This window comes from Triturus cristatus, chromosome 3_2 (assembly GCF_964204655.1).
Source record: "Triturus cristatus chromosome 3_2, aTriCri1.1, whole genome shotgun sequence".
Lineage (NCBI taxonomy): Eukaryota > Metazoa > Chordata > Amphibia > Caudata > Salamandridae > Triturus > Triturus cristatus.
The window spans coordinates 1,025,121,322-1,025,145,349 of record NC_140584.1 but is presented as its reverse complement, the minus strand read 5'-3'; the positions used below and the strand labels follow the sequence as shown (position 1 = coordinate 1,025,145,349).

General features: G+C 45.4%; 1 protein-coding gene across 1 annotated transcript in view; it reads right to left on the bottom strand.

The window, feature by feature from the left end:
* The window catches only part of HIP1 (huntingtin interacting protein 1), a 352,795-nt gene that overhangs the window by 109,967 nt on the left and 218,800 nt on the right, over positions 1-24,028 (bottom strand). Inside the window, exons 16-18 of the mRNA XM_085649657.1 lie at positions 19,509-19,625; positions 19,193-19,294; positions 11,586-11,780 (exon numbers count right to left, since the gene is read on the bottom strand). Of these exons, the coding sequence (XP_085505783.1) occupies positions 11,586-11,780; positions 19,193-19,294; positions 19,509-19,625 (414 nt within the window). The remainder of the gene's footprint in view (positions 1-11,585; positions 11,781-19,192; positions 19,295-19,508; positions 19,626-24,028) is intronic.

Genomic DNA, 24,028 nt, shown 5'->3' with positions numbered 1-24,028 from the left:
TGGGACCTTATAAGTATTTAGTTATACATCACAATATCCTTGGTGCAATAACATCAACTGTTGCATGGCTAAAAACGTATAAGGTCCCAAAGGCGAGACCTATTGGCTATGCCAATGCTTGTTTTTAGAGGCCTGGCATGCAGTTTTAAATGTAGGCTGGTAAGAAAGGTGCCAACCCGAGGTGCAAGGTCTAGAGAGAAATAAGATAGGAAGAGAGGTGAGTTATAATGAGATAGCACAAATAGAAAGGTGAAGCACAGAATGGCAGGTCAGGTAAACAAAGTAGCGAGGCAGAGAGGCAGGTAGAGCCAGTGGGATGAAAAATAGAAATATATGAGAAGTATAGAGTAAAGAGGTGCAGATGAGGTAGAGAGATGAGGCTAATACAGAGGAAGGGCGAGGGAGAAGTAGAGAATGGTGAAATAGGGAGAGAGAGACAGAGGTAAGACAGATGTATTTAACGAGCCCGACATTGGAAGCAGAGAGAGTGAACGGAAACAGTGAAGGAGATAGAAAGAGAGATGAAAGCAAAGGGAGTGATAGATGGAGTGGAAGAGGTAGAGAGAGCATTGTAGAGAGAAAGAAATAAAATAATGGGAAAGGCGAGGGAAAGAGGACATCAATAAAAAGAGAGACATAGAAGGCCAATAGGTGAGGTAAATTGGGAGGCTAGATAGTGTATGAGAGGTGGGGAAGAGAGAGATGAGGCTGTGAGTTGTGAGGCAGAGAGAGAAATGAAAGAGAGAATGGCGAGGTAGAATGAGGCTTTCGAGAGGTAGAGAAAGCTAAGGTATAGATGGCAAAAATGATAGAAAGGGTAAGATAAAGAGATGAAATTAAGAGGGAGGTGAAGTAAATGGAAGAGAAATGAAGGGGGGTGAGATGCAAACAGAGCAGCAAGATGCAGAAACAAGAGAAAGTAGAGAGAGAGAGAGAGGGGCACTTGAGGAGAAGAGAGGGGCAGAGAGCTGACCGAGAGCTAGAGATCTAGAGGTAGGATCGGAGAGAGGTGGCAAGTTGAGGTCATGAACGATAAGTGCTGTGGGGCACTGAGGTTTATTGAAGGAGAGGTTTAACATACAGAGAGAGTTTAAAGGTAGAGCAATAGTGTGGTAGGTACGTAGCCATGTATAAATAGACAGGTAAAAAGGGAGTGTTTAGGTAAAGGAATGAGACATCGGACAGAAAGGTGTGACAGAGAAAGAAATGTATTGGGTGGTATAAAGAAGTGACAGCTATTCAGAGTGTGGTATGTAGAGACATACTTTACATCACACTGTACAGTCTGATGCCTGAGAAGAATTGAAGACAGATTGCAAACATACTGTTTTTGACTCTTAGTCTTAGATTCTGGATTTCCCAAACATGTGCGCTACTTGCTACCCATCTACCGGGGATCACTTCCCTTTTGTGATATCTTCCCCAGGTGTGAATATTTTAGCATTCAGCAAGGGCATATTTATTTTCAGATTTTCCAAAAAAGTGAGTGCCATTCTGCAATATTGTATGGTTCATGATGTCTTTAGAGATGCCTCCCTTCAGATCTGCCCCCCACACACATTGCACAGGAGATGTCTCAAGGAGCTTAAAGGTCGAAAAAAGGGATAGAAATGCTAACGGTCTGCCATTATCAGGGTGGTGCGTATTTCACGTGTTGCCCATATTGCCTCCAGAACTCCTTTAAGGGCAATCCTCTGGATGCTACAGACCTCTGTAGTACAGGAGGCCTGTTGTCTCCAGCAGGCCTTTATCCCTGCACCATCTGAATGAGAGTGGCCAAAGAGTATATCTGACTTTGGCATATTCCCACGAAGTGAGATGTGCAAAGATGCACACAATAGCAGTCTCCCAGAAAAATGCAAGCCATTCTATTGAATGATGGGCTTGCACATTTGTTGAAGCTGGTGCAAAGGTTCAGAACATATCATTATGCATCACTTTTTTGCACAAGGGTTAAAGTAGCTGAATAAGCATCTGTTATTCAGCGCCAAGATGCCTACAGCTGAACGTGCGGTGGCACACACTGCTGAATCTAATTACAACCTGAATATGGGGGTGCTCATTACTGGACTAGAGAGCTCCATCTGCTTCTGTAATCACCTCCCCCTGTCTACTAGGGGGCGGATGGCCCTGAATAAGATACTATTGCCCCTGCATTGCCTGTATGCCTTCCAGAATTCCTTCTGTTGTATCCCTCGTGCCACTTTCACCACCCTGAATAGTTTGCTGATATATCTGATGTGGGCTGGTAAGCAGAGCAGGGTGAAACTAGGTGTTGAAACTGGATACGGACACTGGTGTCACACAGTATACTGTCAAACCACATTTTGATGTAAAAGTGACATTTTGGGACCATTTTTGGGAATTCACAAAAGTTCATTAAAAAAATAACAATTTCTCAAACCCTTATATTTTCGGCAGTAAACATGGATGCTTCTATGAATCGGCCCCACAGAGTTTTACAGGTAGAGATACAAAAGTAATAGACAGACAGATGTTACGATGCAGAAAATGGAGAGAAATGCAAAAAGTGGAAGAGAGACACAGAGAGAGAGAAAGAGAGTTAGTAAGAAGAGATAGATAGTAGGAGGCTGAGAGAAAATGATACAAAAGTACGCGGAAGCATGAACAGTGCGATAAAAAGACAAGCCTAGAGAAAAGTAGAGACAGGCAGAGGCTCAGATAGAGATTGAGCGGGCGGTGGGAGGAAAGTAAGAGCAGGCAGGCAGAGATAGGCGAAGACTGCGCTACATGAAGTGATAGAAATATAAAGAGTGAAGCTCAGCCAAGGGCGGGGGAGGGCAGAAGAGGTAACGAGCGATGACATGAAAGGGTGCCCGGAGAGAGGCGCTTAATTACCCATGACAACAAAGGAAAGGCGGCTGCGCGCGTGCACACGAACGTGCACTCAAGCTTGGGCCAGCAAAAGCCTGGGTAGCACGTTGAAAATCCACTAACTAAATGTCTCGCCAGAGAAGCTGCGCTGCTTGCGAGACCTAAAAATGGGGTCTGATGGTGCTGCCTTGTACTGTTTGTCAATGCGTGGAGTAATTATCCTTGTTTTGACTGGATATTTAGAAATTTCGCCTGAATGACGTGTCATACCTTTGAGTAATGGTAAGTATTGTGCCCTTCTCTGTGCAGTTGACAATGTCTTGAATAGAAAAACCTCCTCTATCGAATCTTTATATAAAGGAACTTGATAGAATGTTGCTGCACATGCTATTAGGTACATGCTATTAGGTCCTGAAAAGCAGAGGCATCATCAGGTGGTGATGGGAAAGTGGAATACAAGTCAGGATCAGTGTCTGCTTGAGGCTCAATATCATAAATCTCCCAATGATCCCCTGGTTGTGTATCATCTGGGATATCCTGATCCTACTCTACTGTAGACTGAGGGGATATGTTACTTGCCTCAGATAAATGTGGTGAAGGAGGTGTTTGTGGTAGTGGTGAAGTGGAAATAGGAATGTGCAATAGAATAGTTGCAGCATCCTTCCATTTCTTCTTTACAAGTTGAACAGGAATGTCAAATACCTCTTCAAAACTCAACTGCTTCTTAAAGGTTTGTTGTTTTCGAGGTTGTATCATTATTTTCTTAGTTCCAGGCTGAATTTGCAGGGTTGTTTGTTTTGGATCGAGCTTTTGATGACATTTCTTGAGAATTGGCTTTGGAGGAGGCTTCGGACCGAAAAAGAAACGTTTCGGTGGTGGGAGCTTCGATTTCGACAAAAGAATGTTTGGTTCTGGCCTACGAAATCGAGGAGGTAGAGGCCCCATGCTGTAGGCCGAACATTCGGAACCGAGCCGGAGTGCGGGGCTTGGGAGTCAATTTTTCTGCGCACTGTGGCTTATGTGCAATGTTGGGGCATGAGCAGGTTTTTCGGTGGAAACCAATTGTTTGGGCTAAGGATTAGGGGCAGAGGTGCTCACTGTCCTTTGCTACTGTGCTGACTGCAGAATGGTAGAGTCATCTTCGGATTGGGACTCGGCATCATGGATGAAGAGTGATTCCTATTGTGCCTCTGAAGCTTATTCTTCCTATTCTTGTCGACTGAAGTTATCTGGGACATTGTCCGCTTGATTATGCTGCATTTTCTGTCATCTTGCACATCGATTTCAAACGGTCTTTTCAGACCGAAAGGATTTACAAGCCTCACAGGTGTCTTCGATGCACTGGCAAGAGGCATAAGTTACAAACATCTTGGAACGTTGGTTGGTGTGAGGGTATTTCGAGTGGCACTTCAGATAGAAACCAACGGAGTGCGTTCCATTAGCACGTCATTCTCTGTGAGTGTGGAAATGGAGACGTTTTTGCCGGCCAGGCGCTGCCCGTCGGCCAAGGAAGTGAGCCGAAGACTTGCTTCAGAAAGGCTGTATGACACACAAAGTAGACCAATCGAGACAATACCGTCGATAGGGAATAAACGACCCAAAGGAGTCTCGAACTGGAGCTCAAGATACTACATCCGAACCTGTCAGCGGAAAAAACAATCTGAAGATGGCATCAAAGACCATGCACAGTATTCCCAAGAGGAGGAGTCACACAGCCTCGTGACTCGAAGAAAACGTCTTAGAACAAAAACAACTATTAATCATCAGAGCCCAACATTAGGTGGCGGGCCTATGCAAAGCATGTGTATCTACAGCACACATGCCTCAAACTGAATATGCTACTTACCAGTATGCATCTGTTCTTGGCATGTAGGGCTGCTGACATTCATATCTGTGCATAGATCGCCGCCTAGTGTTGGGTTCGGATGTTTGCACGTTGTTGTCCTGGAAGAGTCTTCGAAGTATCCTGAGGTAGGTGACTCCTCCCCTGGACTACAGTGCGCATGGGCATCCTCTCCATCCTCAGATTGTTTTTCGCCATTGTGGCAGTGATGGAGTAGATACAGAAAGTGATGACCATGCCCTACAGTAATTCTGAGAGCTGCAGCTGCTACAGGCGCCGGGGAGGAGGGTGGGCGATATGAATGTCAGCAGCCCTACATGCCAAGAACAGATGCATACTGGTAAGTAGCATATTCAGTTCGAGGCATGTGGGCTGCTGAATTCATATCTGTGCATAGAATACATAGCAGTACCTCCTATTAGCGGCGGCTACCAGTGCCAGCTGCAGTGGTCTGAAAAAGAGTTTTGAGACCAGCCTGTCCTACAGCTGCCTGTTGTTTTGAGTGTACATCTACACAGTAGTGTTTGGTAAATGTATGTATAGTGGACCATGTGGCTGCTCTACATATTTCCTGTAAAGGAATGTTTCCCAGGAAAGCCATGGATGCCCCTAACTTACGTGTTGAGTGGGCTCGTGGGGGAATCGTTAATGTGCGTTTAGCCTTTTGATAGCAAATTTGAATACATTTAACGATCCATCTGGCTATACCTGCTTTGGAAATGGCGTTGCCCTTGTGCTGTGGAGAAAAGGCAACGAAAAGTTGTTTTGTCTTCCTGAAGACCTTAGTTCTGTCTATATAGTACATGAGGGCTCTCTTTACATCTAGTGTATGGAGCATTCTCTCTGCTACATTCTGTGGATTTTGAAAGAAGACAGGCAGTTCAATAGTTTGATTCATGTGGAACTGCGATATTACTTTAGGCATGAATTTGGGGTTGGTACGTAGTACGACCCGGTTTGCGTGAACCTGTATGAATGGCTCTTGAATGGTTAGTGCCTGGAGTTCACTAACTCTTCTTAACGAAGTGATTGCCACTAGGAAAGCTACTTTCCAGGTGAGGAATTGAATCTCACATGAGTGGAGAAGTTCGAAGGGTGGACCCATCAGTCGGGTGAGGACCAAGTTGAGGTTCCACACCGGTGCTGGTGGGTGTCTTGGGGGAATTACTCGTTTAAGTCCCTCCAAGAAAGCTTTGATGGCAGGCACTCTGAATAAAGAGAGGTGCTGCCTGTTCTGGAGATAGGCTGCTATTGCGGTCAAATGGATACGTATTGAGGTGTATGCCAGATTGCATCGGTATAGGTGTAAGAGGTAACAGATTATATTTTGAATGGATGCGTCTAGCGGGTTAATGTCATTGTTGTTGCAATAAATGACAAACCTCTTCCATTTAGCCGCATAGCAAGCTCTGGTAGTGGGTCTCCTGGCCTCTTTAATGATCTCCATACAGTCAGGTGGCAGGTTTAGGTAGCCAAACTCTAGGACTTCAGGAGCCAGATTGCCAGGTTCAGCTGTTGCGGATCTGGGTGCTGAATTTCTCCATGGTTCTGCGTCAAAAGCGCGGGTTTGATCCGCAGCCTTTGATGCGGCACCACGGAAAGTTCCAGAAAGGTTGTGTACCATGGCTGGCGTGCCCATGTTGGAGCAACCAGGATGAGTGTCATTGAGTGCTGTCGCAGTTTGCGTGCCACCAGCGGTATCAATGGCGCTGGGGGAAAAGCGTACGCAAATCTGCCGGACCAGTTCATCCATATCGCATTGCCCTGCGACTGTGGATGTGGGAACCTGGCGGCAAAGCTTTGGCATTTTGCGTTTTCGCTTGTCGCGAATAGGTCTATCTCTGGATGACCCCACTGCTGGAAGTACGGTTGGAGTACTGATGGGTGTAACTCCCACTCGTGCATCTGGTGGCTGTGTCTGCTGAGCAGATCCGCCATCTGGTTGTCCTTGCCGGGGAGGTGTTCCGCCATGAGGAATATGTTCCTCTGAATGGCCCACTTCCACATGCTCTGAGCCAGATGAGACAACTGTGGAGAGTGTGTTCCTCCCTGTTTCTGTATGTAGTACATGGCAGTCATGTTGTCCGTCCGGATCAACACGACCTTGTTGCACAGATGTACTTTGAACGCCTTCATGGCTAGGAAGATTGCCAACAGTTCCAGAAGGTTGATGTGCATCTTCTTTTGTTGTGTTGTCCATAGTCCCTGCACTGTGTAATTGAGTACATGAGCTCCCCATCCCTGGAGAGACGCATCCGCTGTCAGTATTATTTGTGGAACAGGCTCTTGGAACGGTCGGCCCTTGCAAAGGTTTTGTGGATTCCACCAATGCAGAGAGTTGTATGCCCGACCGCTCACCAACACTAGGTCTTTTAATTGCCCGTGAGCCTGATTCCATTGACGTGCTAAGCACTCCTGAAGCGGGCGCATATGTAGTCTCGCGTGTGGGACTATGAAAATGCAGGAGGCCATCATGCCTATCAACTGCATGAACACTCGCGCAGGAAGGGAGTGTTGGGGTTTGAACTTGGAAATCAGCATTTGCATGCTGTTGATCCTCACTAAATTTGGCTGAGCTGTGGCTGCCAGAGTGTCTATGGTCGCACCTAGGTACTGTTGTACGTGTGCGGGTTGGAGATGTGATTTTGGGTAATTTAGTGAGAATCCCAGACTGTGAAGAAGCTGAATGGTGCGGGTCATGTGGCTGGCACATTGCTGGGCTGACTTTGCTTGAACAAGCCAGTCGTCCAGGTAAGGGTAGACGTGAACGTGTTGCCTCCGTAGATGTGCAGCCACGGTAGCTAGGCACTTTGTAAAAACTCTGGGTGCTGTTGTCACTCCGAAGGGGAGGACTTTGAATTGATAGTGCTGACCCTGAATGGTGAACCGGAGATATTTTCTGTGTGATGGGTGTATGGGTATGTGGAAATACGCATCTTTGAGGTCTAGCGTGGCTAGGAAATCTCCCTGTCTGAGGAGCGGGAGAACCTGCTGCAGGGTGAACATGTGAAAATGCTCTGAGAGAATGTATTGGTTGAGGGGTCTCAGGTCTAGGATAGGTCTGAGTGACCCGTCCTTTTTTGGTATTAAGAAGTACAGAGAGTACACCCCTGTTCCCTGCTGGTGTACGGGCACGACCTCTATTGCGCCTTTTTGCAGCATACTTAGCGCTTCCTGCTGTAATAACGCTAAATGCTCTGAGGACATAGGACGGTGCCTTGGCGGTATGGTGGGTGGAGTGGAGGTTAATTCGAGACAGTAACCGTGTTGGATAACATCTTTGACCCACCTGTCTGTGGTGATGGAATTCCACGTGGACAGGAACTGCTGGAGTCTCCCCCCGACAGGTGTTATGTGGTCGGGGGGAAGGGAGAGGGCGTCACTGTTTGTTCTTAGGGGAGGACCTGGTATTGCCGTAACCACGTCCTCTGCCCTTGGTGCTGGAGCCACGATATCCACCTCGGGTGTTTTTATCGTAGGAACTCTGTGTGCCCCCTTTATTGTAGGTTTGCTGTGCCCCCTGTCCTCTACCTGCACCTCTATTTCCGGGGCGACGAAAGGAGTCACTACGAAATGTCTGAGTTTGCAGAGCCCCCATTGACTTCGCAGTGTCCGTGTCTTTTTTTATCTTTTCTAAGGTGGCGTCAACCTCCGGTCCAAATAAGTAGTCGGGGTTGACCGGTTGATTGAGGATGTTATTTTGGACCTCAGGTTTGAATCCGGAGATTCGTAACCAGGCGTGTCGTCGTAGCATGACGCTGGTGTTTATTGCCCTTGCAGCAGTGTCTGCAGCATCTAGTGCACACTTGATGGATGCGTTTGTGAGCAGTTGTCCCTCCCTGATGAGGAGCTCCGCTGCCTCTTTGTACTCGTCTGGCAGGTGTTGGAGTAGCGACTCTAACGTGTCATAGTGTGAGCGGTCGTAGCGAGCTAGGAAGGGCCTGTGTATTGGCGATGCGCCATATATTTGCTGCCTGGGCTGCAATCCGTTTGCCGGAGGTCTCTAGAACCTTGGACTCTTTGTCCGGGGGAGGAGCATCACCAGTTGTCTGCGAGTGTGCCCGTTTGCGAGCATTGGCAACCACAATGGAGTCGAGAGGCAATTGGCTCCTAATGTACGTGGGGTCCCCAGGTGCGGGTTTGTATTTTTTCTCGATCCTGGGGTTTATTACCCGTGCCCTGGTGGTCTCTTTGAAAATGTCCTTTGCTGGCTTGAGGACACCTTTTAACATGGGCAGAGTTTTTACAGTCCTCTCGGAGGATGCGAAAGTGTCCACCAAGAAATCATCCTCGATAGTGTCTGAGTGGAGTTGCACCCCATGATTGGCTGCGGCCCGTTCAATGAGGGCGTTGAATGCAGCAGTGTCCTCTGTGGGGGACGTTTTTGCGCCATAAAGTTGTGTGTCCTGTGTATCCAGAGCGGCACCTGGCTCTATGGGGTCATCCCAGACCTGATCAGGGTCTTGCTGGCCCTCAGGGTCCATGTCTTCGGGGTATGTGGCGTCGTCACCCATGTAGTCCTCCACTGCATCCGTGTCGGAGTGCGTTGGAGAGAATGATGGATCTGTGTAAGAGGTGTGGATGCGTTCATAAAGAACTGGTTCCGATTCCGCCGGCATTTTTTGTTTTAGCGGGATCCTATAAGAGTCCAAAGCGTGCCCTGAAGTGATCTTCCGCTTTCGGAGCATAAGCCTGCCGGTGTCAGCGTCGATGAAGTGGGACAGCGATGTCCCAGTAGTCGAGTGTTCGGTAGATGGGGACCTTGTCTGGGTAACGCGGGTTCTGATTTCGAACATCTTCGGCGCCGTGGATGGCGGCAAACCAAAGGTGATGTTGGCCGGTGCCGAAGGTGCCTTCTGTGCCCGTTTCGGTTCGGAGCCCGACGAGGTCTGGAGGGCTGCCTTTTCCCTGATGCGTTGCAAGGAAGCTGCCACTTGTTGCACCTGGAACGCCGACGGTTCTTTGGCGCCGAGAGGTTCCGTCGAGGCAGGTGTGGACTTCTTCGAAGTCATTGGGTCATCGAGCCGGGGAGGGGTAGTAGCCGTCGACGGCGTCGATGAATGTACCTTAGTAGGTGCCTTTGAGGTGGATAGCGATGCAGTGGCCATTTTCACCTTGATGGCTGGTGCCGATTGCTTCGGTGCCGGGGGCCTTGGCGCTTTGACGGTACCGATGGATTTTCTTCTTGGGTCGGCGCCGACATCGGCTGCAGCGAGTTCGGCACCGAAGTCCCTTTTGGTGCGGTCGGAGCCGACGGGTTTGGCTGGCGTCGAAGGTGTGGTGGTCCTCGAGCCGACCAGTGTCAGTTTCACTTTCGGTTTCTGTTGAACCGGTGCGATGATTGGTTTCGGTTTCGTGGTAGGGAAACCAGTCTTTTTAGGTAACAATGGCTCTCGTTGAACGTCCGTGGCCGGGCCAGAGGGCGGGGCCGAGGAACTGCGGGATTGGTCTTGGGTAAGGCCCGAAGGCGATCCCTCGACCGGAGCCGTCGACTGACTCACTGGGATATCCTCCATTTGGACGGGTAGGCCTTGCTCCTCACCGGAGCTACCTTCTTCGGCCCCTAAGGCCTCGTCGTAGTCTCCTACCTCATCGTCGGCTTCTTCCCTGTGAAAAAGCTCTTCATTGACATCTTCCGATCGGGAACCGTGTTCGGAAGTGGGGCTGGAGGGTGTATTTTCCACGCTTTCGACATCTTCGTCCTTGGTGCTGAAGATGTTGGTCGGGGCCGGTGCCGCTTGCTGCGCTTCCAGTCGCGCGGCTCGTCGATTCCGTAGAGTCTTCTTGGATCGGAATCGGGCACAGGCCATGCATTTCGATTTGTCATGATCCGGTGAGAGGCATTTGTTACACACCGGGTGGACGTCGATATGGGGGTATTTGGCGTGGCAAACAGGACACCGCTTGAATGGGGTCCTCGATTCCATCGTCGAAGTTAGGTCGATGGTCGGATTTAATGGATCCGAAAAGTTGTTAAAGTCGCTAAACTAGCCTGTAAACTGTCGATACCGATCGGGAACAGTACCGTCGAGAACTAAAGGCCTTTTGGCCTGAAACTAGATTTTCCTAACTTGAGTCAAGATAAGCACATCCGAACCCAATGGCGGAAAAAAACAATCTGAGGATGCCCATGCGCACTGTAGTCCAGGGGAGGAGTCACCTATCTCAGGATACTTCGAAGACTCTTCCAGGACAACAATGTGCAAACATCCGGACCCAACACTAGGCGGCGATCTATGCACAGATATGAATTCAGCAGCCCACATGCCTCGAACATAAATGCTTTGCTCCCACAATTTGGTTGCAAAACATTCACATACCACTACAAATCGGTATTAGGAAGTGATGTCCTAAACACGCCCCTACCAGATACCAATTCACAAACCCAAATTGCGATGCGGTAAAGTGTTACTGAATTTTAGTTTGGTTTTTGTACATTTGAAAAACCTTTTTTGCGGTCGCAAACAGCCAGATTCTGTCAATCGGGCCGTTTGCGACCTCAAAAGAAGTTTTGTACATATGGCCCCAAATTCTCATATATTGAGTACACTTCAATAAGAAACATTCCAATGAAAATAGCAGTGGTCACATGCAGTGAAATAAATTGGAGCAGACCTTTTCATCGTTCAGTTTGTACAACACATTAAAACACACTGCGTACAATATTCTAAGATGGCTTTCTATGCTGTAGAGATTTTTTTAACTATAAATATGTGCTGGTATCAGCATGTTAGTAACACTGCACATTAGCTGCACCCTCACAGCTTATGGTATGTACTAAATCTGCCAATGGTATGTATCAAACCTGCTCGTTTTCAAGAGACACTTCACCATCGAAAGCTGGTATTAACTAGAAAATGATCTACACAGAAAAAATAAATCAAAAGGGCCCTGTGAGGGTGAGTACCTTTTCAGTGAGCTCTGCTTGCACTGCCTGTAGAGATGCATCGCTGGCCTCCTTCTGACTGGCTAATCGCTCACTCAGCTGTGTGAGCTCCGTTTGTAGGGACATCACCTGCTGCTCATGCTGGGCCACTGCTGCCTCTAGGCCACTCCGCTCCTGCTCCAAAGATGCGATCCTGGAGCTCTGGTCGGTACCGGTCTGTAGTGAAGAGTAACCAGAAAAGACTAAGATAATCATGGGGTGGGAAGAATAGAGTTTTATTGTAAACTGGCTGGTCAATCGTGACTCGTTCTGATGGCCTAATCACACAAAAACAATCACGGAAAGAAGGCAAAGGCAATTCATGTACAATGAGAAAGAGAGAATGCCACAGAGAAGACAGCCACGTATAATGTACAACTGAGACACAATGAAGTGCCTAGTCAAGTGTATGCAGTTAGAAGAATAAGTTGCTTACTTTAGCTAACAAATTTTCGAATGCATGTTATTCGCGCCAAAGAGTCTACATACTATGAAATAGCTTCCGGGCAGAGAATAGATCCGTAATGTTTTGCAGTCACTAGAGGAAACAAGAGCTGCTCCAGAGCAACTGGCTCCATGAAAGAAGCACAACTGGCACATGAAGTAACCTACTCGCTAATTAATATATAGAGGATACATAAAGGGTAATTGTGCAATACTGCTATCAAGGCGTTCTGGTGACATCATAACCCACCACGCTGAAGGCAGAGCGGCTTGTAAATGTCATAAGAACCCAGAGATGGCATTTTAGGACCATTCTAGACAAGCTACCTATTATGTATTTTTTAAATGTAATATTTATTTTGCGGTTGTTAGCTCGAAGAACAAGTCACTAACCTTCAAGAATCCTCTTGACTAACTGCAGATTCCTCACCTTATAATACTCCCTAGGTGCCAGTCTGCATCTGGAAACTTTCCTGCAATGCTCCTGTGTGGCACTAGGTGGTGCTATGTAGCTCTAGGCTGGCTCCATACTGTCTCTGAAGTGACGGAGTAGAGAAGCATACAAAAGCCACCACTAAGCGCAGATGTCAGTTTCTTGCTTTCTCTTTCCGAGCCCTCAAATACCGAGCTTGGCAGATGTCAAAGACAGGCACTACAGGGGCCAAAGACAGGGGCCAAACCAGTAGTAGGAGCCTTAGCCCTGGTGGAATGGGCACTCAGACCTTCCAGCGGCTGCTTCTTGACCAATGCGTAGCAGATCTTAATGCAAAGGACTATCCACCTTAACAGGGTTCTCTTCTGCACAGCCTTTTCTTTCTTTGCACCGCAGAACCCCACAAAAAAGATCATTGTCCACAAGGTGTTTTGGGTACAATTAATATAAAAGCCTAAAGGCGTCCTGGGTTCCAGCCGGTGAATCCTTTCCTTCTATTTCAAGGGGTGCAGTGCAGTTGTACCAATGGTGTCTGAAGCTCACTTATGCTATGAGCTGAAGTAATCACAATCAGGAAGATAACCTGTAAAGTCAAGAGATGCAGCAAGCTATTATGCATCGACTCGAAGGGCGTGCATATGAGAAACATTAAAGCCAAGTTAAGGTCTCATAGTGGCATCACAGAATATTTGGGAGGGAACATTTGCCAAACCTTTAATGAACCTCATCACAACAGGTGATTTAAATAAGGACAGTCGGTCCGGAAAACATAACAAGGACGATACATAACCTTCAATAGTGGTCACGGCAAGCCCTTGGTGGACCAAAGAAACAAGAAAGAAAAGAACATACAACAGTTTGGCTTATAAAGGGTCAATCTTACGAATACCACACCGGGCTGCAAACTTGTCCCAGCACCTTGCATAAGTTGGCTTTGTGGACGAGACTCTTGTGGCGAGGATGATATTCCCCACTTCAGACAGCAGATCAAACGAAGTCAACTGCTGTCGCTCATTCTCCACTATGGAGGTGCAGACAGAACAGGTTCAGGTGCAGGAATCTGCCCTGCTGCTGCAGCAGAAGATCCTCTCACAGTGCAAGCCTGATTGGAGGACAAATGCTCATGTCCAGAAGATCTGGGTACCACAACCTCCTGGCTCAATCTAGAGCCACTAGGATGACTTGGACCCAGTTGTTTCTGATATTTTTCAAAACTTGGGGAAGGAAAGGCAGAGGCAGGAAGGTGTACAGGTATCCCATGTTCCATTCCACCCAGAGTGCATCTTCTATAGAGCGTTCTCAAGGAAACTCCAAAGCACAAAACGTTGACACTGCGTGTTCCTGATGGTGGGGAAAAAATCTAGCCAGGGTTCTCCCCATTGTTGAAGGATGCCCTGCGCAACCTCATGATGTAGCTGCGATTTGTGATAGCCAGATGCTGCCGGCTTAAATCGTCTGCTCTGGAATTCAAGGATCCCGCCAGGTAGTTCGTAGTCAGGGAAATGTCCTGATGCTCCAACCAATGCCGAGGGCAGACGGCCTCTTGGCAAAAGACCAAGGACCCCACCCTGCCCTGCTTGTTACAATACCACATTGGGGTGGTTTTGTCACTGAGAACCAGTACCAGTATTCCCTTTGTGGACCCAACTGGTAACCCCGCTGGCCTGCGCATTGCCTGTCATACCCACGTCCCCAGCCTCAGAAGGACTGGGGTGACTGCTGTAATGGTTGAAGTGACTGCCGCTGTCTATATGCCAACCCCCTGGAGTAGACTCTAAATTTCCTTAACTGCTTTGCAGGGGCCAAGAGACCCTGTTAGAGTGCTGTGGTTCCACTGTTCTTAAAACACTACAAGGCAGAATAAGCTTTTTCACCAAAAAGATGCAAGTCATCAAAGCACATATCCATGAGAGAGGCTAGTAGATCTCCAGTCAATTCTGTTGCACCCATTCCCGTTTGGCAGTGAGGCACAAGGCTTGTGTTAACCGCCTTTCCCTGGCAATCAGTAGTATCAAGTGTAATCATGTATTTGCTGAGGCAACAAGGACTCGTCGGATGGTAGCACTGAAGATGGTCTTGCCCTCGGACACTTGTTTTCTCCCCCAATTTCCTGAATTCTTCATTTCTTCCCACTGGGCTCTATCATAGCATGAGAAGAGTCTGGCATAGTTAGCTATGTGAAAGTGGGTATCATATCTACAGAAAAAAGGAAACAGACATGGACATTTGATTAATGAGTTGATTTGACACGAATGATGATAATTCTACATCCTTTGATGAATGTTATGAATAAACTCAATTGACCCTGGATTACCGTTTCATTTCTTGGAACAAAACCCATGGACAAGGAGAACCTTGATTCTCTTTTTGAGTGCCACGAGTGACACCCTCCTCTCCCAGGAGTGTGCTTACTCAATTATCATATCTACAGCTCATTCTTGCTCTCCTTATTGAGAGGCGGGGCATCGCCTGTGGATTGGGCAGAAGCTCACTTGCAGGCGGTGTGCACGACCAGGTAATCGGGTGGGACATGACCCCTGATGTGTATACACAGGGCCACTGGGGGAGGCTTAAACTTCTTTTCCACCCTCAGTGTTACTACTATCTTGTCCTTAACAGGTTCGCTGAATGTCTTCAGGGCTTTAGTACGTCCTTTAGCATGGGTAGAAAGTGAATCTATTCCAATTTGGACATCCCAATGAGGAAGTCGTTTTCCACATGGAGGACATGCATGTTCACCTTGTGAAAGATAGCTGTCCACTGGATAACCTTGTGATAGGATGTGGTATTGTCTGGGAGAAATGCCCTCACAGGAAAATGGCCATGACATTTGTCATCTGGGGGGGGGGGGTCAACATTGTAGTTGTTGCAAGAGTTGTCTATTGGGTTCAGCGAGATGGCTTTTCCGAATTCTTCCCAATAAGAATATGAATAAAGAGGCACTTCTGCTTTATATCAAACTCCCTCTACAGCCTTAGGAGGATTGGGTGTTCAGAGTATTTGGAGCAGGTCGTCGAGGGTGTTCTCGACGTTGACAGTGACTTCGAACTTGAGCCAGCGCTGCAGGAGCCTTTGGCTTTGAAAACAGTCAAGACTTGTCAGCGGTTTTGTAGCTCACCACCCTTGGTCGGTCCATGCGCAGTGGGAACTTTTTGTGTACGCGAACGGACATAGTTAATAGCAGTGTGTCCTCATGTAGGGACAATTGATATCAGTGTCTCCGATGCAGAGGCATTTTCCACACCACAAAAGGAATGAGTGGGTCTGGCAAAAAAGCGTATGCAAATATCTACGACCAAGTGATCTACAGTGCATTACCTAGGGACTGCAGATATGGATACCTGAAGGCAAAGGTTTTGCATTTTGAGTCTGGGGCCTGGCAAACAACAGTTGACGTTCCCTATTGTTGGAAGTACTCTTTGAAGATGTTGGCATTGATTTCCCATTCATGAGTTTCCTGATGCATTCTGCTTATAAGATCGGCAAATGTGTTGTCCACCACAGACAGCTGAGCTGCAAAAAAGTGGATCATGTAATCCTCATTTGTCAATGCCAAAATTCACACAAAATGCAGTACTAGCATTTTTCAGTCTCCTTCGATGCCTTCTTCTGAATAAAACCTTTCAGAAGTGGTTCTTTCGTGTTCCTGATGAGAATCTTGCTTCATCGAGGAGGGATGGAAAAGACAGGAAGAAGTCTGAAGAATAAAAGCTGTAGGTGGAGAAAACTAACAAAATGATACACCATACTATGTGATCTGCTTCCTATCATGAAGAAAATCTTCCATCCTATTGTGTCCGGCAATCAAAGAGCATCACATTAGAGGAGCGCTAGGCCGGTGGGTCCAGCAGGTAGGGTTGCAGTAGATGTGCAAAACCTTGCGGGCTTGCAGTTGCTGATGCTCCTTATGGAGGCTGTTAGAAAGGTTGCATAGAAATAAAAATCTCAATTTGCAAAGAGAAGGGTTGGGCTGGGGTAGATAACTCGATGAATCTGACACAAGTTATGCTATTATGGAATTGGTCAAAAGACATCATCTGTATTAGTTTCAACAAAATGATCCCATTACAAGGGCTTGCAAAACTGTTTTTTCTAAATGCCCTTAGATAATCTGGACTCCCTTCACTGAGGGTGATGCCGAAATGTCAATCCGGAGCAAACGGACCATTCAACCTGGTACTGAGTTTTGATAAGCTGCATTCATTTTGCCATTAATAAGTTACAATTACAAAGGACAAGTCTCAGCAGGAAGAAATTATACCAAATCACTTCCATTCTACAGACAATCAGATTATATACACAGTTGGTGGTGTCAGTGAAGGTACTCATATCCAAACCGAGGGAGGCAATTTCCCCACAATGAGCCAAGCTGTTTGTACTCATTAACAAGAGGAAGGCTAGGAAAAGTGTTCAGTCAGGTTTTGTCTCTCAAGCCCTTCATGCTTAAGTTCTCTTGTGGACTAGAATAAAGATAGAAAGCCTAGGGGTGGCCTGTGTTTTCTCATTGCCTTCTTACTAAAAGGACCCGATGGTGAGCTTCCCACAGGATAAGGATAGGTTTAGGGACGGGATCACTGAATGTGAGAATTGCTTCCTTCTGGAAATCAGTCTCTAAAGTAACAGTCAGCTTGAAGTGTCTTCCTCTTGGTTAAAATCAGAAAGATATGAAGGACATTCAATTTCACTATGCTTTACCATAGGAAGACTTCGGAGTTGGTAAGGTATATGAAAAATTAAAAAAGATAATTTAACTCAAAAATAAATATTAAAAATATTCTATATTAAAAAATAATATAAATTCATTTAAAGTGTTTATTTGAAATGCACAACAAATATAATACACTACATCACAATTAACTTAATATTTAGATAAATCTTAATAGGAATAAATTAAATTAAACGTATTTTTCTAAAGTATAAATTAAAAATACATTCCCACCAAAAGAAAAGAAAAAAATTCTATTATGCATTAATACTTACAGAACTAATTTAAATTAATCTTGTTATAATTTAATAAATATTAATGTTATGTATTAGAATATTTTATAATTAAATAATATATATGAATTTTTATAATATGACATTGTATTTATTGATATGTTTAACTATTTTAAAAAATGTAATGTAACATCTACAGAAGGGTGTTGCAGTATCGGTGGTTGGCCATATGTGGTGCTGGACATGTGGAGCTATCCAATCATTAAATCTGAATGGGAAACCAATATGATTTTGGGGCTTTTAGACTGACCTGGGTCTATAACTTATTTAACTCATATATGCAGCATAAGATGAAAACGTAAACCAGTTTCAAAACGCACATCATTTACAAGTTTGTAATCCATCAGAGAAACAAAATGCTGATAAACAATCCATTAGATAAGACATGGCTCTGCCATATAATCCAAATAAGAAGATGGTATCCTTGATGGAGTGCGAGTCCAAGGCAGATGGGGAACCTCATTCTAAGGAGGATGGGGTACTGTGTAAAGAATGAATGCAGCAGATTCTGTATTTAGGGCAGAAAATGACATGCATAATTATGGTGAATGAAGGTACGCCTGTCTACACCAAATTGTGAAGCTTCTTAGTTTGGTTGAGCCTGTGCCTATAGCGGTAGGAGAAGCTATAGCCTACTAAAGAGGATAGACCTTGTTTCTAAGGTGAACCATCACTCTGGTGTTTCTGGTGGATAATGGTCCTTGTGTTGTTAGTGGAAGATGGACATAATTTCCATTTGGGTTGATGAATCTTGTGTCTATGGTGGATGGTTGAACTTGTGAGAATTTATTTTATGGTAGACACTGGAACATGTGTCCAAACATTAACAGCAACCTGCAGATCAAGTGTCATCTAAAACAGGGAAGTTAATCTATGGAACATGGAAATCCACTGATATCTTTAGAATAATGCGGACTAAAAATCTGTATTTGTCAGATGTTTGATATTGTGTCCAGATAATGATTAAACACTGTGTTTATGGCACATGGTTGACGTTGTGTCTATTGTGCACTCATGTCTATGACAGGTGGTTGACCCTCATATATTTGTACGTGAGAGCGGACCTTGTGTTTATGTAGATAGTGATCATTGAATCTGTGAATGATGGTGCATCTTGTGCTTCTGGCAGATACTGGACTTCACTACCATATGGCCAAAAAGTCTAACGAGAATGGCGGATCTTGTGTTCAAAGCAGATCTTGCATCTACAGAGGAAGTAAGATCACTGGTCTACTGTAGACAATAGGCACTGTAAGTCAATTGAATGGTTGGTATCCTATCCACGGCAATAGTTGGCCTCATAACTACAGCAATGGACATAATATCGGGCTCTGGGTGAAAGCCAGATGGTGGGCACTGTTTAATGGAGGAAGCAGAGTCTATAGAAAGGAGAGGCCCCTGTGACCACTCAAACAAAGTGACTGTCATGTCTATAGTGCCTATCAAGATTTGGGTCTATGGTTAACAGCGGATTTTCTCTCTACAACATAACTTTTTTATTGTATGGAGGAATGCCTATCTTTGAAAGAAGGTATGTGGTAGGTGGCATTTTCGCAGGATCTAAAATTTTTAATACCCTACAAAATAACTGGTCTGTGAGGACATCTCTTCCAATGCTACTGCAAGATTGGTTTGTAAAAAATGAACTTTTTTTAGAAACTAGAGGAAATTCTGCAGTAACATCACACTTACGGAATGGGGAGGCGGTTCCTACCTGTTGTGAAGTCTCCAGACCAATCCTTAGAACCTGAAGCTCTTGCTTAGTAGACATAATCTCTCTCTGCATAGTCTCCATCTCCTCAATCTGCTCCTGGGCCTGTGTGGAAAAGTACAGCTTTAGTAATAGCGTGGCTCATACAGATCTCTCCCTCCCTCAAGGTTTACTTGCCAACCCCTCATGCAGGCCTTGTTCAGAGATTATTTGATTTTCTGGAATTAGAGGATTGCCCACATGTATGTTTAACTTCACTGTGTGCGCTGCTCTTTCAATACCTCCCCACATTTGAATACATTGTTTCTCTTTAGCCAACCTTCCTCTGCGTGTGTTCATTCACTCGTTGGTACGAGTCTTCCAGCTCCTTCTTCGCCCGCTCCACATCCCCTTGGGCTTGCTTTGCTATTGTCACTTGCTTGGTCACCTCTGCATTCTTGGTCATTGGAAGGGAAGAAGGGAAGATGTTAGCAGACGTTTTAACTCTGAAACAATACACTGCACAATATAATGAAATATTTGCCATTTTGAGAGAGTGTTAGTATAATCCAAAACAGTTTCATGTCAGTTTACTTCATGGCAAAAGGGTAGTATGCGACAGGTGAGTAACTTCTGCTTTGCTCACCATCTCCCTACATTTAAGGAACATACGCATGACATATATGTATTTTGATATGTAGATACCCAGGTGAAATTAAAATATCCAGAGAATTGGAGCAGCAGCACCAAGTTTGACATAGATTTATTAGTATCAGCTGGAATTGTTCTGATATCAAACACATCTCAACTCAGGACTGTAATTGTAATCAATTTGTCGTTTCTGTTTGATAACTGTTAATCAAGTGCCGAAGATAGATCGCTGCTGTTTTAAAAGTTATATGAAGGTTATACTGCTAATTTTACAGCACTTAGATTTAATCTCTCTCATGATCCAAGACTACATTTCTAAATGTCACAAACTGTTTTGGTACTGGCTCCTTAATAGTGCATTTCTTGAATGATATTAATTTTTTAAGGCATTTGTGCAATAGAGGAGAAATACAGAAATGTTACTTAAATGAAATCCTAGTTCTCTGCCAAGGGTATTCTCTCTGAATCAATAAGTAATAGAATATCTCTGGGCAAGTGTGGCCCCCGAAATATTACGAAATCTGGTTTCAGAATTAGTTTTTGTTCTTCCCCACCTTCCATTCCACTGAAGGGGCTTAAACAGCTACACTTGTAGCACCTCACTAAAGAGGAGAAAATTCTTCTTAGCAAAAGAGCTATTGAGAAATTCCCGAAGTTTGAGAAGAACAAGAGAATTAACTCCTGATATTTCCCAGTTCAGAAAAAAAGTCAAAGTCTTGAGTTAGTCCCATCCTGTATCAAAAAACATGTCAATAAATGTGTTGAAATGGAGAAACTCTGCATGTTGGCTATTCATAAAATATTTTCTCATGTTCAGCAAAGAAGTTGGATGGCATCAATAGACCTGCAAGATGAATATTTTTACATTTCTATCAGCTAGACCTATCGGAAGAGTTACACATCTCCATCTCCAAGACACACGAGAAATTTCTGCACACTCAAGAAGAACACGCTCTTTAACAGTTCGGCCTGAATTGTATATCCACACATGGACGGTAGGCTAGTAAATGTCAAAACTCAAAACTTTATGCAGGCTATAAAGGCTCTTCTCTGTGACCTGGGTCTTCTGATCAACACATTAAAATCAATTCTACACCCAGTGCAAAGAATATAGTACTTGGAAGCCACAACAGGCAAGCTGCAAGCAAAAGTACCTCCTTCTGAGAAAAAAGCGAATCTATACATTTGTAGATAGTTTCTCTAAAAGCAATAATAGATCCATATGTCAGACAAAAATCATCCCTTTTTTGCACCATGGCTTCATGTATTTTACTAGTTCCCAATGAATATGCAGCCAACAAAATAATGCCTGGAGGATCAGTGGTATCAGGAGACAGTGGACTGAGGGTGGATTAACACAGAACAACTTGTCTACTCAGTATCTTGGGTGGTTGAGCAAGAAATTGAACATGTTGTAACGAGTCCTGTTCCATGAACCTCCCACTCCTGTCTGAGTTGTCACAGATGTGTCTCTGGAAGGCTGGTGAGACTACATGGGAGATCTATCGGCTATGGACATACTATCTCCAACCAAGTTGAACTAAATCAACATGCTTGAGTTGATGGTGATTCTTCTGGCTCTGAAGTATTCTCTTCCATCCATCTTTGCTCAGCAAGAATACTAATTCAATACAAATTCAAATAATCAATACAACTACCATATACTAGATCAATAAGCAATGGATACAAGATCGTTCAAGGGAAGCAAAACTGATCTAGCAATGGGCCCTGCCGAGGAACATTTCTCTACCAGCAATACACTTCCCAGGCGTAAAGAACAGGAGAAAGGATGAGCTCCACAGGCATCTTTTAGAACACCACAAATGGGCGCTAAATGATGGTGTGCATCAAAACAACTTTGATGAGTGGGACTCTGCAAATCGACTTGTTCACTATAGGAGAAAACGCAATATGCCAAGCCTTTACATGCAGGTTTCTCAGACCTGACATCAAGAGGGAATATCCTTTCTATAGATTGGTAGAAGACAATTCACCTATGCCTTTCCTCTGATCCAACGTTGACATAATAGGATCATGTTACTTACCCTGAAAGCATCTGTCAGTTGTATTTAGTGCTGAAGATTCACATGCTCTGCATAGTCCTGCCACCTTTTGTTGGGTTTGGACGATTACAACTAGGGTTCTTTTTAGCTTTTGCGTAAAAGGTTTGGATGCACTGGACAATCCACCTGGCAATTGCCATCTCAAAAATGCCATGACAGCCACAAACAGTGATTGTGTTTTGCAAATGGATTTGGTTCTATCAATATAATACATAAGAGCAGGCTTGAGATCTAGTGTGGGAAGTTCCCTTTCAGCTACCGAGTCTGGACGTGGAAAGAAGTCTGGGCGCTCAATTGTCTGGGTGTAATGAGGAGACAATCTTGGGTAAAAAATTTTGATTTTTACAAAAACCACTCTGTCTTGATGTACCTTGAAGAAAGGTTCCTGCAAACAGAGGACCTCTAGTTCATATTACATCTTACAGGCCTTATAGCTACCAGGAAGGCAACACTTCCAAGAGAGAAACTGCAAAGGGCATGAATGCAGTGGTTCAAAGGAGGTCCCATAAGTCTGGTGAGGACAACATTGAGATTCGAGACTGGGGCTGTCCTTGGCTGAACTGCATGCTTTAGGCCCTCCATAAAACCTTTAATTACAAGAATGTTGAAAATGGAAGTGTTCCCTGTTTTGCACACAACCAGCATTGGTAGATAAATGTAGCCAGATTGACGTGTAGGCTAACCCTTACTCTTGTAAGTGTAGGAGGTAGCAAATAATGTCTAACACCGTAGTCATAACAGGGTTTATGTACTTTGAAGTACAGTAGTGAACAAAATGCTTCCGCTTATTAGGAAAGCAGGTGCGTGTAGTGGTCCTACGGACTTCCCTGAGTATGACCATGTATTCTTGAGGTAGCTAAAGGTAACCAAACTCTAGGACCTCAGGAGCCAAATCGCCAGGTTGAGTTATTATGGGTCCGAGTGTCTGACTTTGCAGTGGTTTTGTGCGAGAAGGTCTGGCCTGGTAGGGAGCTTCTCGTGGGGGGCGAGGGTCATTTCTAGAGGGGTCGAGAACCATCGTTCTCTGGCCCACGTTGGAGCCACCAGGATGAGGGTGAGGGATGTTTGCTTGAGCTTCCTGACCAAGTAAGAAATCAGTAGGAGAGGATGAAAGCGTATGCAAAGATCCTTATCCAATCAATTCACAGAGAACTGCCCATGGACTGGGGTTGTGGAAACCCAGTGGCGTAGTTTGGGCATTTTGTTTTTGTGTGTGCTGCCAAAAGGTTTCTGTTTGAGGTGCCTCATCTGTAAAAGTAAGGAAGTAGGATTTAAGGGTGGAGTTCCGACTCATGGAATTGTTGCTGCCTCCTGCTGAGCAGGTCAGCTAAGTTGTTGTACACACCTGGAAGATACTCTGCCGGGAGATTAACTTGTTGATGGATGGGCCAGTGCCAGATTTGCTGTGCTAGGGCCAATGCTGAGGGTAGGGAATGCCTCCTTGCTTTTGTAGGTAGGGCATGGCGGTCAGAAAGACTTTGTGAGCTAGATGAATGGCTAACAGTTCCATGTGGTTAATGTGGAGGCCCTTTTGATGAGGTGGCCACAGACCCAGGACAGTCATGTCATTGAGGTGTGCTTCCCAGCCGACAAGAGGTGCATCTTTGCTGATGGTCACTTGCGGAACAGGGGTCTACAGAGGGCATGCCCGGCAACAGATTATTGCTGTTCTACCACAGCAGAGAGTGATCGGTGCTGGCCCATACCAACACTAGATCTTCCATCTGACACTGCTTGTAACCACTGGCTTGAGAGGCAATCATAAAGTGGGCACATATGTAGTCTGACATGAAGCACAATGGCAACCCATGAAGCCATTATGCCCAGAAGGTGCTTTGACATGTGAACTGGAAGTGGAAGAATTGGTTGAAAAAGAAGGAGAAGCTGCTGAAATGTGTGTTCCCTTAGGGGGAGGAGGACAGCTTTGCCCACTACAGAGTTGAGTACTGGCCTTAAGAAGGGATGACTTTGAAGCGGCTTCAATTGTGACTTGGTGGCATTTACGGTTAACCCCAGACTGTACAGCAGCGAGATTGCGGCCTGGGTTACACATTCCTATCTGCTTAAGATCTTGATCAGCCAATTGTCTAGACAGGGAAAGAGGAGAGTTCCTCTCCTCCCAAGGTGAACGGCTAACACTGCTAAA